The sequence below is a fragment of the Callithrix jacchus genome, chromosome 14, assembly GCF_049354715.1.
Source record: "Callithrix jacchus isolate 240 chromosome 14, calJac240_pri, whole genome shotgun sequence".
Classification (NCBI taxonomy): domain Eukaryota; kingdom Metazoa; phylum Chordata; class Mammalia; order Primates; family Cebidae; genus Callithrix; species Callithrix jacchus.
Window position 1 is genome coordinate 10734038 of NC_133515.1, and position 15488 is coordinate 10749525.

A 15488-nucleotide genomic window follows, 5' to 3' on the forward strand; every position below is an offset into this window, starting at 1 on the left:
ATCAGGAGCTAGATGCCCAGTGGGAATTTGGTTGACTTAAATTATTATGAATTAGCCTCCTATTTCTTTGGGAGATATAAATAATTCAGAGCCCATGTGGGATACCTTTTATCTTTTCAGCTTGTTGATTTATGTGTTGATTGTGTATAGGAAGAGGGCTCATCTGTGTCAGAAAAATGTTTTGTGGTTATTGCTTTAGTCATTTACCAAATTACCTTAAGTTCTAGACTGAGTAGTCCATCAGGATAAAATATTAGTATATTTGAATTGCTCACAAATTTTCCTGATCTTTTCCAATATTATGTGATACAAGATTTGGATACAAGTAAAGCCTCTGCAACATTTAGTGGTGCTGGGTTTGGCATTAAGTTTCCATTTGATTAGCCAACAACCCCTTGGAATAAAAACTCTATGAGAACCTTGCCTTGGGACACATGGGAAGTGTCTGCCTTGGAACTGTGGAGCCATTTCTGAGGCATCAAGGAACATGGCACTGAAAAATGGTTGCCAAGTCTTTTATATTGCTTGCACATCTACATAACAAAGAAAAAATGGGGCACAACATTCCCTTAGTCTTTAAAGTGACTGCTAAGTGTTTCTGGTGTCAACATTTGTAAGCAAGGATTTATGTTGAAAATTTAGAGCAGCAGTTCCTAAACTTGTTGATTTCAGAATTCCTTTACATTCTTCAAAATTATTGAGAATCCCAAAGAGGTTTTGTTTATGTGAGTTTATCTATGAGTATTTATCACCTTATAAATGAAAACCAAGAACATTTAAAATGTTTATTGGCCAGGCACAGTGGCTCACACCTGTAATCCCAGCACTTTGGGAGGCTGAGGTGGGCAGATCATGAGGTCAGGAGACTGAGACCATCCTGGCTGACATGGTGAAAACCCTGTCCCTACTAAAAATAGAAAAAAAAAAAATTAGGTGCGGCAGCACACACCTGTAGTCCTAGCTACACAGAAGGCTGAGGCAGCAGAATCGTTTCAACCTGGGAGGCCGAGGTTGTAGTGAGCCAAGATCACACACTACAGTCCAGCCTGGGCAACAGAGTGAGACTCCATCTCAAAAAAAAAGAAAGTTTATTAATTCATTTTAAAATAATAATAAGTGCATTGCATTTTAACACAAAAATAACTACATTTTCCCCAGCAGTATAAGTCAGTGAGAAGAGTAGCATTGTTTTAATTTTTGCAAATCTCTTCAATACCCAGTTTCACAGAAGGTAGATATCATGTGCCAATGTCCTCTAGGAAACTCTATTGTACATTTGTGAGAAAATGAGATTGAAAAAGACCGGATAGTGTCTTGGCATTATGAAAATAGTTTAGACTTTATGGATCCCCTTAAAAGGACATGAGCACCCAAGGGTCACCAGACCACACTTTGAAAACTGCCAATACAGAGTAATTAGTTAAACTGGAATATTCTTGGACAGAAGAACCCTGAACTCAACTACGAATCGGTTCTCTGTTCATGATGCTGGGAGTCCATGGGAGGAAGCAGGTCGAGCTGCCACCTGAGCCGGTGTGCTCTTTTCGATGTCTGTTCAACCTTCCCTGTGTACTGGGAACATAGCCTGGACTCCTGTCTGCTTGCGTGGAGCAGAGGCCCCACTTACCTGCTATGTGTTCTTAGAATACTGCTCCCTACTTCTGTTCGCCTTTCAGAAGCTCACATGATTCACCTGGTTCCCTGACCAGTGACTGCTGACATATTCTACTTTGTAGGACACTTTTGCTCAAGTCGGGTAACCTGGCCACACCAATCACCACCATGACTTCTAGTAAAAATAAGAAGGTAAGCTCTTAAGCACTCAGAACCCTAGTCAAAAATCCACCCTCTGGCCCTATTTCAGAGAAGAATTTGGAAAGGGGGCAATTCCAAGTATTTTGTGTTACTGACTGGATCTCCAACATGCATTCAGGAAGTCATGCTTCCATTTGACTTGGAAACTCAAGGAGGTCTGTCCAGGAAGGACAACTGCTGACCTTGGGAACAAGGAGACTCCTATTTTGACCAAACTCTCTCAGTTCTGGAAGGTCACACTTGAGGCAGTACTGCAGATGGAAACCTTGAGCTGCCTCCAGCTATAATTTTTACTAATCCTAAGTGCTTGCCTATTCCCTGGCCCTGATATCTCTTTTTTTATATATATAAAGAATATATATATATATATATATATATATATATATATACATATTTTATTGCATTTTAGGTTTTGGGGTACATGTGAAGAACATGCAAGATAGTTGCATAGGTACACACATGACAGTTTGATTTGCTGCCTTCCTCCCTGTCACCTATATTTGGCATTTCTCCCCATGCTCTCTCCCCAAATCCCCACCCCCCGCTGTCCTTCCCCTATTCCCCTCAACTGACCTCAGTGTGTAGTGCTCCCCTCCCTGTGTCCATGTGTTCTCATTGTTCAACACCCGCCTATGAGTGAGAACATGTGGTATTTCTTTTTCTGTTTTTGTGTCAGTTTGCTGAGAGTGATGTTCTCCAGGTTCATCCATGTCCCTACAAAGGACACGAACTCATCGTTTTTTATGGCTGCATAATATTCCATGGTGTATATGTGCCACATTTTCCCTGTCCAGTCTGTCATCGATGGGCATTTGGGTTGGTTCCAGGTCTTTGCTATTGTAAACAGTGCTGCAATGAACATTCTTGTGCATGTGTCTTTATAGTAGAACGATTTATAGTCCTTTGGATATATACCCAGTAATGGGATTGCTGGGTCAAATGGAATTTCTATTTCTAGGTCCTTGAGGAATCGCCACACTGTCTTCCACAATGGTTGAACTAATTTACACTCCCACCAGCAGTGTAAAAGTGTTCCTATTTCTCCACATCCTCTCCAGCATCTGTTGTCTCCAGATTTTTTAATGATCGCCATTCTAACTGGCATTAGATGATATCTCAATGTAGTTTTGATTTGCATTTCTCTAATGACCAATGATGATGAGCATTTTTTCATATGATTGTTGGCCTCATGTATGTCTTCTTTTGTAAAGTGTCTGTTCATATCGTTTTCCCACTTTTGAATGGGCTTGTTTGTTTTCTTCTTGTAAATCTGTTTTAGTTCTTTGTAGATTCTGGATATCAGCCCTTTGTCAGATAGGTAAACTGCAAAAATTTTTTCCCATTCTATTGGTTGCCAATTCACTCTAATGACTGTTTCTTTTGCCGTGCAGAAGCTGTGGAGTTTGATTAGGTCCCATTTGTCTATTTTGGCTTTTGTTGCCAATGCTTGGTGTTTTGGTCATAAAGTCCTTGCCTACTCCTATGTCCTGAATGGTTTTGCCTAGATTTTCTTCTAGGGTTTTTATGGTGTTAAGTCTTATGTTTAAGTCTTTAATCCATCTGTATTTAATTTTAGTGTAAGGTGTCAGGAAGGGGTCCAGTTTCTGCTTTCTGCACATAGCTAGCCAGTTTTCCCAACACCATTTATTAAACAGGGAATCCTTTCCCCATTGCTTGTTTCTGTCAGGTTTATCAAAGATTGTATGGTTATAGATATGTTGTGTGGCCTCCGTTGCCTCTGTTCTGTTCCATTGGTCTATATCTCTGTTTTGGTACCAATACCATGCTGTTTTGATTACTGCAGCCTTGTAGTATAGTTTGAAGTCTGGTAGTGTGATGCCTGGTAGTGGAGACGGAGTCTTGCTCTGTCACCAGGCTGGAGTACAGTGGCGCAATCTCAGCTCACTGCAACCCCTGCCTCCTGGGTTCAAGCGATTCTTCCACCTCAGCCTCCCAAGTAGCTGGGACCACAGGCACGTGCCACCATGCCTGGTTAATTTTTTTGTATTTTTAGTAAAGACAGGGTTTCACCGCGTTGGCCAGGATTGTCTTGATCTCTTGACCTTGTGATCCACCCGCCTCGGCCTGATATCTCTTTATTCCTGTCTCTTCACTGACTTTGATGCCAGCCTGGACCCAACCCTCAGCCTGACAGCCCAGGGTGACCCACCCCCCTTCAATCAGTGTTCATGCTCAGCTCCTCCGCTTGTGAATGGATGGTTGCTCTGCCCATCATCTGGTGCTGGTGGGGCCCTAGCTGTGCAGTCATGAGGCCTGAAAGGTTGAAAGAGGAGTGAGCACTGTGGCAGAGGAGTTGAGGCCAGGGGGTGGTGGGGAAAGAACAGTTGATCAGTGCAAAGGATTCTTATTCATCTTCTGCTTTTCTCCTCAGATACTTCTGACACAGTTTGTCAAGAGCAGGCTACAGTCATTTGTTTACTGTGTGATTTTATTCCCCTTTCTGAAAGAAAAATACTAAAGAAGTCGAGCTAAGTTCATTTTTGTTTCATCCACCCCCTTTTTGCTTTCCCCAGCAGGCTTTGCCACCATGAGCAAGCCCAGATATGTCCATCTTGGCATCTTTTTGTTTGTCCAGCAGTCTCAGAGTTAACCTGGCATCAGGAGCATGGAAAAGCAATGCAGATGTCGGATGCTTCCTTTCTGAAATATCATGTCTGAACCTGAATATGGGATGATTAGATCACTTACTTGCCAAATAGCATATACATCACAAAATATTCCGAATTATTACAGTGCCACAGGGAAAGGCAAAGTAGTAGTATAGGATCTTCATTCATTTATTCAACCCATCATCAGAAGTATTTATCAAATGCTGTCATGCACTAGACACTGATACATCTGTGAACAAAACAAAGATTTCTGCTCTTATTCTAATGACATTCTAGCAAGTAACAAATTGTTTTCCAAGATTTGGGGTGAAGTGAATCTTTTCTCTAGGTTCTCAATGATCATTTTAGGTACTGCAGCTTGTATACTGTTTCTAATTTGCTGTTTATTTGCTCAGTCCAGTGAGGTCTGTGAGTGGGGAAAACAACTCTTGTTCTTTGGGGTGACATAAGGCATATTATTTTAAAAGCAGTCATTTACAAATTAGTTAATTTATTTCATAGCCAGTATAATATTTGGTCACCTGACAAATAGCTGAGTTTGAAGTGGATGCTCCAAATCCCCTGTTAGGAGGACTGAGACATCGTCTACTCTGACCTAAAAAAGCCTCTTCCTAAATGGTCAATATCTGTTTGCTGTGTGCTTGAAAAGAATATTTATTCTCCCATTATTGGATATAATATTCCCTATTTGTCTATTAGATCTGTGCTGCTCAATTTTATTTATCCTAATTGTTGTGTTACCTGATATGATATGTCAGGAATTTATGACTGTGATAGAGTTGTTAGTTTCTCTTTGAGGTATGGTACTTTTTGCTTTATGTATTTTGAGGCTATAATTTTAGGTACATGTAAGTTGAGGATTATCTTTTCTTCCAAGAAAATTGAAACTTTTATCTTTATTTTGTGACCCTCTCCGATGTCAAAGTTATACTTATGAGCTAATAAGTTATGCTTATTGCCTTAGAGTCTGTCTGATATTAATAGATGTACAGTAGATTCTTTTCATTAGAATTTACCTGGTATTTGTTTTTTTCTCTTTATACTCTTTTCTGTTCTTACATTTCAGAAGTGTTTCTTGAGAACTGTGTTTGCTGGGTTTTAAAAAAATCCTGTCTGATGAACCTTGTGTGAAGGTCAATTTGGAGTTAGGACTATTTGTGAGAGGCTGTCTTTCTCCTTGGCATTGAAAAAGGCATGTTCCCTTCCTGTCCCTTCCGTGTGGATGGGTTTATTCTTCATGCTCATTAATACTGAGCATAGCCTTCCTTTGAGGCCGAGCTTTATGCAAGGGTCTCCTCTTAGGCACATCCCTCCCCACTAAGGAAGGGCTTCATCTCTGGCCTCCTGCCTCATCCACACAGTATCAAAGGCTCAGGCTGGGGCTTGCCTCCTGTGAGCATGCTAGTTCAGCCCTGTTACTCTCAGGACCCCACTTCCTCACTATGTTTGGCCCCAGCAGACTCCTGACTTTGGTATCAGCTCAACAGTTATTCAGAAGTTTCCTATTCTATTAACCTTCCTTTTTAGTTGACTTCAGCAGGAGGCTATCCAGGGTATATGATGGTAGCAGAACCACATCTGTATTGTTAAGGCCAAGGGGCTCCATCTTTTTTCTTACGGAGACAAACTTCTCTGTTTAGTTCCCACCCCACCTCCCTTTTTCTTTTGAGACAGGGTCTTATTCACCTGACCTTCTCTGCTTAGTTCCTCTAGCTAAGGATGGCATGGGCAGGTCCCTTCTTCATGTCGTCTGTGGTTGAGCATACAACCCCAGCCAGCACTGTGGTTTGGGGGCTATGCATATACCAACAGATGTGCTTGTGCCAAAAGTTGTTGCTTCAGTCCCCTCCAGGTGAAGATTCCTATGGGAACTCAGTGCTCCCCTCCTCACGCCTGAGTTCAGCTGTGTGGATTCTAGTGGCACCTGGGACTTTGGATGAGTCAAGTCCTTTATTATTCAGACGATTGGTGACTCTTGGCTTTCCTGTTAACACTATTCTGACAGCCTTCTCCCAGCTGGGGCTGCGTGTCCTATCACACTGCTCCGGGCAACCTGTTGCCTTCTCTTCAGTGTCATGCTCTAACACAAGGGTTGGCCAACCACTGGCTTTGGGCCACAGCTTATTTTTGTAAATAAAGTTTTATTGGAACACAGCCACACCTGTTCATATTATCTTTGCCTGCTTTCCCACTATGATAGCCCATCAAACAAAATATTTACCATTTCTGACTTTGCAAAGAGTTTTTCAGCCTAGCTTTAAGGTCCTGAGCTGGGATGCTTGCTGCCCACCTTTTCTTTTGTTTAAAGACAGAGTCTTGCTCTTTTGCCAAGGCTGGAGTGTAGCGGTGCAGTCTTGGCTCACTGCAACCTCTGCTTCTCAGGTTCAAATGATTCTTGCACCCCAGCATACTGAATAGCTGGAATTATAGGCACATGCCACTGTGCCTGGCTAATTTTTGTATTTTTCATAGAGACAAGATTTCTCCATGTTGGCCAGTTTGGTCTTAAACTCCTGGCTTCAAGTGATCTGCCCACCTCGGTCTCCGAAAGTGCTGGGATTATAGGTGTGAGCCACTGCGCCCAGCCTGCCTACCTCTTCTTAACTCTTCCCTAGAGCAACCTGTATCCAGGCCTTCCCCTCTTCATTAACCACACTTGTCACCTCTCCAGCTCCAGCCTTGCTCCACTGAACTTTCTCTCCTGTCCTCAGCCTGCTCAGGATTTGCCCTTTAAAACACTAGGAATGCATCTCTGCATGCTGAAAGACAATGTAGTAGCTTGCCCTTGGAAACCCTTACTTAATTTAGTTAGACACTGAGTCTCTCCACTCTAGAGCAGGGACCTCACTCCACTCTTCGTAGGTCTTCTGTTGTAGAACCTCTGGGGGAAGGCAGATATCTTGACTCCATCCATTTACACATTCAGTCCAAATACACATTTCAAGCAGCAGATAGAGTCTTAGAAATACAACAGCAACAACAAACACGGAACATGGTAAGTTAAATAGCACTTAATGGCACTAGAGAAGTTCTCCTTTTAAAGCAGCAGCTGGAGCAGTGAATAATTAATTTGTACTAGAAACCATCACCAGCAAGTGTGTTTTGTGTAAGTTTCCATCAGTATGCTTTCTGTGGCTGCAAGAGCATGGGCTGTTGATGGCTTTGTGGTCAGAAGTGTGCACCCTGGAATCAGACTGATTAGTTGGGATTGCTCTGCACTGACTGACCAGTAGCCATTGGCAAGTCACTTAATCGCACTGTGCCTCAGTTTTCTCATCTGGAAGAAGGGGTTATGGGTTTACTAACATGATAACATGGGATAACATATCTTAAACTACTTAGAACAGTGCCTGCAACCTAGGAAGCCTTCAAATATAATTCATTACATAATCTTTCATCTTTCTGACTTTGCGTTTCCTGCTATAAAATGGAAATCATACTAAACTTTTGTGTAAGGGAATCAGGATGGATTTAAAGCACAAACACAGGGAACACTGTAGGAGCCAAATACATGGTAGATAGATACTGTTTTCTTGGATTCCATTTATATTTGTTCTCTAGCTCCCTTTTCCTGCTGAGGCTATTTATACATGACTTTTTCAAAGGAAATGGTTTCTAGAAACATCTAGAGCCTAGTGGCTAATCCTCAGCATGATGGGCCTTTGGTAACTTCTTACTGCCTCACTTTAGAGCTGAACACTGGATGAGAAACCCAGAAACGTTTGGTCTCTTGTCTGCTAACTCTATTTGCCAAGACTCAGCCTCCACCTCCAGGAAGTCCTCCCCAATCCCTAACCCCCTACCACCTTGGTGCTTCTGTGGCATCCTAAGATCCTGTTTGTCTACTGAAGCAGGGACTGGTGTCCTTCATCTTCATCTCTATTGTCACTAACAGACTAAGTTCTAATAAGTATCAAAGACCCCCTGGTTCAATGAATGGATAAATGAATGCCATTTAAAATCTGAATACTGGCCAGGTGCAGTGGCTTACGCCTGTAATCCTAGCACTTTGGGAGGCCAAGGTGGGTGGATCACTTGAGGTCAGAAGTTCAAGACCAGCCTGGCCAATATGGTGAAACCTTGTCTCTACTAAAAATACAAAAAATCGCCAGAAATCACTTGAACCCAGGAAGTGGAGATTGTAGTGAGCCGAGACTGTGCCACTGCACTCCAAGCTGGTGACAGAGTAAGACTCCATCTCGAAAAAAAAAAAACTGTTTGAAAACACAAAAGGAAGCTACCTTTCTTAAGAAATTTGCAGTATGGTTCATTTTCTCAATACAACAATACTGAATCTCACAAGAGCACTATATATTGTATGCCTTTTTTTAACCTGTCTCCGGATTTCACAGTTAATGGAAATATGCCCAGAAAGTAATATTCAAAATATATGCCAACTCAGCTATATAGATAGTCCTTTAAACCTCTTATTTCTCCTTTACATTTTGTTCAAACACCATTTCACTTCCTTATGCTCTCTGTAAAAATATTTTGTAACTACGATATTATAAAGTGTTTACTTTTATAATAATGGAGTGGGGGATTCATTTATGAGTGGATTAGGGTTGCAGTATGAGCAGGGCTGCTGCACTGGTGTAATGGATGTGCAGGTGAGCTCCGTAATCCCAAGTGCTGTCATACCCGAGCGCCATACCTGCCCTGTTCCTCCCCATCGTATCTGTCTATAGCTTTAAAGGCGTAAAGACAGAAATGTCTTCTCACTTTGGTCAACCTGAAAAAATGAGAGGAGCTTCTAGAAGGCTTTCTTCAGCTGGTAGTTTTATATATAACGAACTTTTTTTTTTTTGAGATGTAGTATTGCTCTTGTTGCCCAGGCATGATTTCACCTCACTGTAACCTCCACCACCTGGATTTAAGTGACTCTCCTGCCTCAGCCTCCTGAGTAGCTGGGAATGCAGGTGCATGCCACCATGCCTGGCTAATTTTTATATCTTTAGTAGAGACAGGGTTTTGCCATGTTGGCCAGGCTGATCTCGAACTCATGACCTCAAGCAATCCTCCCACCTCAGCCTCCCAAAGTGTATGTAACCAACTCTTAATGGTTAAGCAAGTAGAGGAAAATAGTGGAGAACAACCCACACAATGGAGCAGAACAAAAATTGGTCGTGTTTGATTTTGCCATATGCTAAGCACCCTACATTCCCTTGTACAAGGTGGAGGTATAGAGTCTGCTTCACCCAAGAAGCTCAGAATTCTCGTACAGCAATTACCACTGAAAAAAGATAAAAATGGGCTGGGCACGGTGGCTCATGCCCGTAATCCTAGCACTTTGGGAGGCTGAAGCAGGCAGATCACTTGAGGTCAGGAGTTCGAGACCAGACTGGCTAACACGGTGAAACTCTGTCTCTACTAAAAATACAAAAATGATCCAGGTATGGTGACGCGCGCCCATAATCCCAGCTACTCAGGAGGCTGGGGCAGGAGAATCATTTTAATGCAGGAGGCGGAGGTTGCAGTCAGCTGATATCAAGCCCTTGCACTCCAGCCTGGGGGACAAGAGTGAAACTCCATCTCGGAAAAAAAAAAAAAAGATAAAAATGAAGTAAACAGTTTTCTGCAAGTTTTCTCACAGCCTTGCAAAACATGGCCAAGGCAGAGAATGCCCAGAACCCGGGGCCGTTTCTTCCAGATTGTCTCCTTTCCTGGAATTCCGGGGGCTCTTATGCCAGGCTCCACACCAAGGAGGCAGATGGCCCCTGATGACTGTGGTGGGCCTCCTGCTGGATCATTTGTATATTAAGTTTCTATTTATTGAAAATAAGCATGGAACCCAAAACATGGCAGGTTGATATTTTATCATTTTTAGGATGAAAAGCTTAAGCCCGTGTGCTGTGTCCATACAATACAATGGAATATCATTCAGCCTTAAAAAGGAAGGAAATTCTGACTGATGCTACAACAAAAATGAACCTTAAGGGCGTTATGCTAAGTGAAATAAGCCAGTCACAGAAGGACGACTGCCTGCCGCATGATTCCACCTACCTGAGGGACTTAGAGTTGTCAGGTTCTTAGAGACAAAAAGCAGAGTGGTGGTTGCCAAAGGCTGGGGAAGCAGGCAATGGGGAGTTAGTGTTTAGTGGGTGCAGTTTCTGTCTGATGGTTGCACACAGTGCAAATATACTTAATGCCATTGAACTGTGCATTTAAAGATAGTTAAAATGGCACATTTTACGTTGTGTGTATTTTACAAGTTTAAAAATAAAATTTTTAAAAATTAAAAGCGCGTGCCCGCACACACACACACACACACACACACACACACACAGCATGTAGGGATCACACAGATGTGAGCGTGATGCCCCAGCACTGGCCTCTCAGACAGTCGAGACGGTTGCTTTCCTCAGCTGGCTCCTGCCCAGCACAGCTCCTGGACTCGCAGCTTGTCAAGGCTTGAAAGGCGCAGGCAGGGCTGCCTCCCCTTAGCTTTGTAGACCGCAGGTCGTTCACTTTCGCATTTTTAACAAAGATTTAAAGTTTCTGGAATTTGCCAGCCTGCTTGGTCCCGAGGCCCAGATTAAGCAGCATGCACTTTTTCCCTTAAACACAGAACAATGGCAGACGGCATGAAGCTTTCCCTGGGCTATTTTTCCCTTGAAGTAACGAAAGAGGAGAGGGATGAGGAAAAAACACCCACGTGGAATCAAATACCGCAGAAAGCAAACTTCAAGCCACATGATATTAGCACAGAAGGGAAATGGGAGGATGGGTTAAAACCGTGTGAAGTGCTCAGAGTTCTGGAGTGAGGGCTCTTAAGCTATTTTTAGCCTCAAAAATGCTATAAATCCTGTTATCCCATTACACTCTAGCGGATCAAATTATTTGCTTTTCTCTCCCTTTGCCACTCTAATTTTCTTTTTGTTTGAGTAAATGAGAGCAGGCCTGCTCAGAGGCAGCTGGCATCAGACAGAGAGGCCTGCTTTGGGGCCTCCCTGGTTCTGTTCCTCTCTTCCCCGTATCTGCTGTTTGTAGTGACACCTGGAAGCCACAGATTCGCTTAGCAACCTTTCTTCAGGGTAAACAGGGTATTTGCAACTCCTGAATCAAGGCGTGTGGCTGGTATCATTTTGTGGGGCCAGAATGTGTTGCAGAGAAATGTAGTAATGGCCTGGTCCCCACACCTGCTGCTCAGGGCCCCACCACCCTTGTGGCTTGTTCAGTGGCTGTCGGTGGTATTGCTTCCCACATTTCCTAGGAGGGCTTCAGGAGAACACAGAATCAGCTGTCTGTCTCTTCCTTTTGGACCTGGCCTTTCCACGTGGCCATATGTCAGAATCTCCAGCTGTCCTAGGGGCCCAGGAATCTGTATTGTAGTTGCTCTTTAAGTAATTCTACTGCCCAGCTGTATTTGGAGACTACAGCCTTAAATCAGTGCTTCCCCATTAGTGGTGACTCATGAAGAGCTTAGATATGGGCCTGGTGTGTCGTTGGTGGCGAGGGCAGTCTTTCAAATCCCTTCAGCTTATTGCTGTTGGCAGCAGGGTGTGCATGTTATCATGGGTCAGGGCTGAAGCCCATCTCTTTGGCCATCTCACCTGTCTGGAAAAGAGGTCCCCGAGCCATCTACACCAAGCTCCCAAGGAAGGCAGAGAGTGCTCCCCAACTCTTAACTCAGACATGTGGAGGTAGATATCTGCCCTTAGGTGCCCCGGGTTCAAAAAATGCTGCAAAGAACAAGAGCTGCAGCCACCAGGAGATGCAGGTGACCTCCATGGACCAGAGAAAAGACTGAAACATAATAGAAAGCTGGTAGAAGAACCAAAGACATTTGGTATTTCACAGGGCACCTGACTTGAGCCCACAGCCACCCTCCTCCGGACCCTCTCCATCAACTTCATAATCAAGTTCCTCCTGAGAACCAAGCCACCCCGGAGAGCTTATGGTTATGTTCAGCTGACTCTGCTGAGGCAGACAGGGCAGTATGAGAGCCTCATGGGAATTGTTACATTTGAAATGGTTGAAATAAGAGAGCCTTCTGGAAGAGCTGGTTATAAGGATTTTTTTTTCTTTTTTTTTACAGTGGAGCCATGCAAGTACTGGCCAAGCAGCCCTCAGCTTCCCCTCCCCTCAGGTGGGCTCACAGCCCCAAGGGTTTTCACGGGGGACCTTCTCACTTGAGAGTATCCTGTGAGTGTCATAGCACCCATTTTGCACAGCTCCACATGCACTTTCTGATATGTGTGCACCCTGTGGTTACTTTTCCAACCCTCAGCAGTCAATTGAACGTGGTGTGACTCGTGACCCAAGCAGCTCATCTTGGCATCTCTCTTTTGGACATCATTTGGCTCAAATGCAGCTGTATCTTCAGCCAGTGCAGCCTTTTGATTTTAGTTCATGTACTGCTTTGTAAGAATATCAAGGACCTTCTCTTGTACAATACCAGGGACCCAGTAAAATGAAAATATCAACTAGTAAACATGGCTGAAACACTACATGGAAAGTGCTAGAAACTTACAGTCTGGGCCTGCAGAATTTATCGATTACATGTACTACAGCTAAGACCAGAGTGCTGTCCTTTGTAGGCCCCATGGACTCCTACCTTGATTGCAAAACGTGGTGACAAGTCAGGGTTGCCCAATGTCCATGGAAGGTTCTTTGGCAGCAGCAGAGACAGGCTGCCTCTGACACAGGACAGCCTTCAGGGACCAGGTCAGTGCATGTGGCTGCGCAAGGATCAATGGCCCTGGCTCCAGACACTAGGGAAAGCCAGGCAGAAGGCAAAAAAATCTAGAGACTGTCCGAGGAGCTCGGGAAGGAGCCAGGAATGAGGCAAGCAGCATTCCCTGACATTTCTGTCTAAACAAGGATTCTGCAGTCTAGGAGAAGACTGTCACCCACAATGGAATGGCCTGCTTTGGAAACAGCTGAGGACCTGGAAAACCAGCAGTTCCTCTTTCCAGCATTGGGCAAGGACATGAGGAAGACCCGCAGCTGCAAGCTGGAGAAGAATAGCTCCCTCTGTGACATTGAAGCAAGAAGAAAAGGCACAGAGAGATTTGGCTACTTTGTTTCATCAAAAGGAATACCTAGTTTAACCATCAGCTGAAATGGCCTTGTGTGGTACATTAGGCTCAGTAAGAATATACACCTTCAGCTATCTGCTCACAGAATCAAGGTAACTTCACAGTTTTGTTTGCAAAAAAAAAAAGTTTTCTAATTTTGGTGGCATTGATTTTGTATGTTCTCACTGATACCCAACTATAAGGGAAAGATGTTTACTTGTTTGAAATTTATCTGAGTCTAAATAATATAATCTGGATTTTAAATGTTTACCACTTTTTTTTTTAAAGGCACTGTAAATTATTTAAAAGAAAATGTCATAATTCATGCCTATAATCCCAGCACTTTGGGAGGCTGAGGCAGGCGGATCACTTGAGGTCAGGAGTTCGAGAACAGCCTGGCCAACATGGTGAAACGTGTATCTACTAAAAATACAAAACTTAGCCAGGTATAGAGGCATACACCCATAATCCCAGCTACTAGGGAGGCTGAGACAGGAGAATTGCTTGAGCCCAGGAGGTGGAGGTTGCAGTGAGCTGAGATCGCACCACTGCACTACTGCCTGGGCGACAGAGAGGGACTCTATCTCAAAAAAAAAAAAAAAAAATACCTTCTAAATATTTTCATGAAAGGTGCAATAGAAAATATCTCTGGGGCAAACATTGCAGAGCATAAATCATTTGCTTCCCTGATGATAATATTTTAAGATAAATTTTATTGTATTTAGGGTTTACAACATGATGTTATAGGATACATATAGATAGGAAAAGAGTTACTATAGTGAAGCAAATTTACATATCCATCTTCTCGCAGTTACTTTTTTTGTGTGACAAGAGGAGCTAAAAATATACTTATTTAGCAACAGTTCCTAATGCACTACAATGTTATTAACTACAATCCTCATGTTTCTCTAGCCTTGCTCAGCCCACTTACCCGCTGCCCTGTCATTTGAACTCTATTTTTTTGTTTGTTTTTGAGAGGGAATCTCACTCTCTCACCCAGGCTGGAGTACAGTGGTGTGATCTCAGCTCACTGCAACCTCCTCCTCCCGGGTTCAAACGATTCTCCAGCCTCAGCCTCCTGAGTAGCTGGGATTACAGGCATGCACCACCACCCCTGGCTAATTTTTGTATTTTTAGAAGAGATGGGGTTTCACCATATTGGTCGGGCTCGTCTGTAACTCCTGACCTTGTCATCCGCCCGTGTCAGCCTCCCAAAGTGCTGGGATTACAGGCATGAGCCACCGTGCCTAGCCTGGACTCTACTTCTTCATCTTCTCTCTCTCTTCCCTCCAACAGTCCCTAACCTCGGGTAACCACTATCTTCTTCTCTTATCTCTATTTTTTTAGTCCACATGTAAGTGAAATCATGCAGTATTTTTCTTTCTGTGTCTGACTTATTTTGCTTAACATAATTCCTCCAGGCCCGACCACGTTGTGGGAAATGGCAGGACCTACCAATTCCCTCAGTAGAGGCAGCGCTCACTGTGGCCATGCCTTACTTAATATCATGCTTTATACTGGACGTGGTGCTGTGTTCTTTGCAAAAGGCTTTCACTTTGTTAGGTTGGTGAAAACCAACCATCCCCAAGGGACAAGGTGTGTCCTAGCAGCCACTCAAGGAGAGAGGCCCCCGATCAGTGGCCAGGAGAGTCAGCTCTGGGGTTGGCCACCAGTGGCCTCATTGCTGAGGGCTGGTCCCTCCACACAGGGACACCAGGCTCACTTTCAAAGAGCAATTGCAGGTGTCTTTGACAGTCAGGAAGGGAGCAACTGAAGATATTTGGCCTAAAAATGGGGGACCTCTAGGGAGACAAGATCACTCTGCTCCAATATCTGAAGGCCAACTGCATGCCTCAGATGACTTAAAAAAATTTTTTTGAAATAGAAAATAACAAGTGTTGGTGAGCATATGGAGAAATTGGAACATTCATACATGGCTGGTAGGAATGTAAACTGGTGCGGGCACTGTGGAAAACAGTTTGGTGGTTCCTCAAACAGTTAAAACATAGAATTACCATATGAC

The 15488-nt window shown here is 43.6% G+C and overlaps 1 protein-coding gene across 15 annotated transcripts in view; it reads left to right on the forward strand.

Moving 5' to 3' along the window:
• Positions 1-15488, forward strand: part of NPAS2 (neuronal PAS domain protein 2) — a 173975-nt gene that overhangs the window by 43791 nt on the left and 114696 nt on the right. For 4 of the 15 annotated variants that reach the window (XM_078348802.1, XM_078348808.1, XM_035271765.3 and 1 more), the window contains one exon: positions 12484-13578. The exons of the other annotated variants lie outside the window; for them this stretch is intronic. In XM_078348802.1, the coding sequence (XP_078204928.1) occupies positions 13511-13578 (68 nt within the window). In that variant the 5' untranslated portion in view covers positions 12484-13510. The remainder of the gene's footprint in view (positions 1-12483; positions 13579-15488) is intronic. 15 annotated transcript variants of the gene reach the window in all.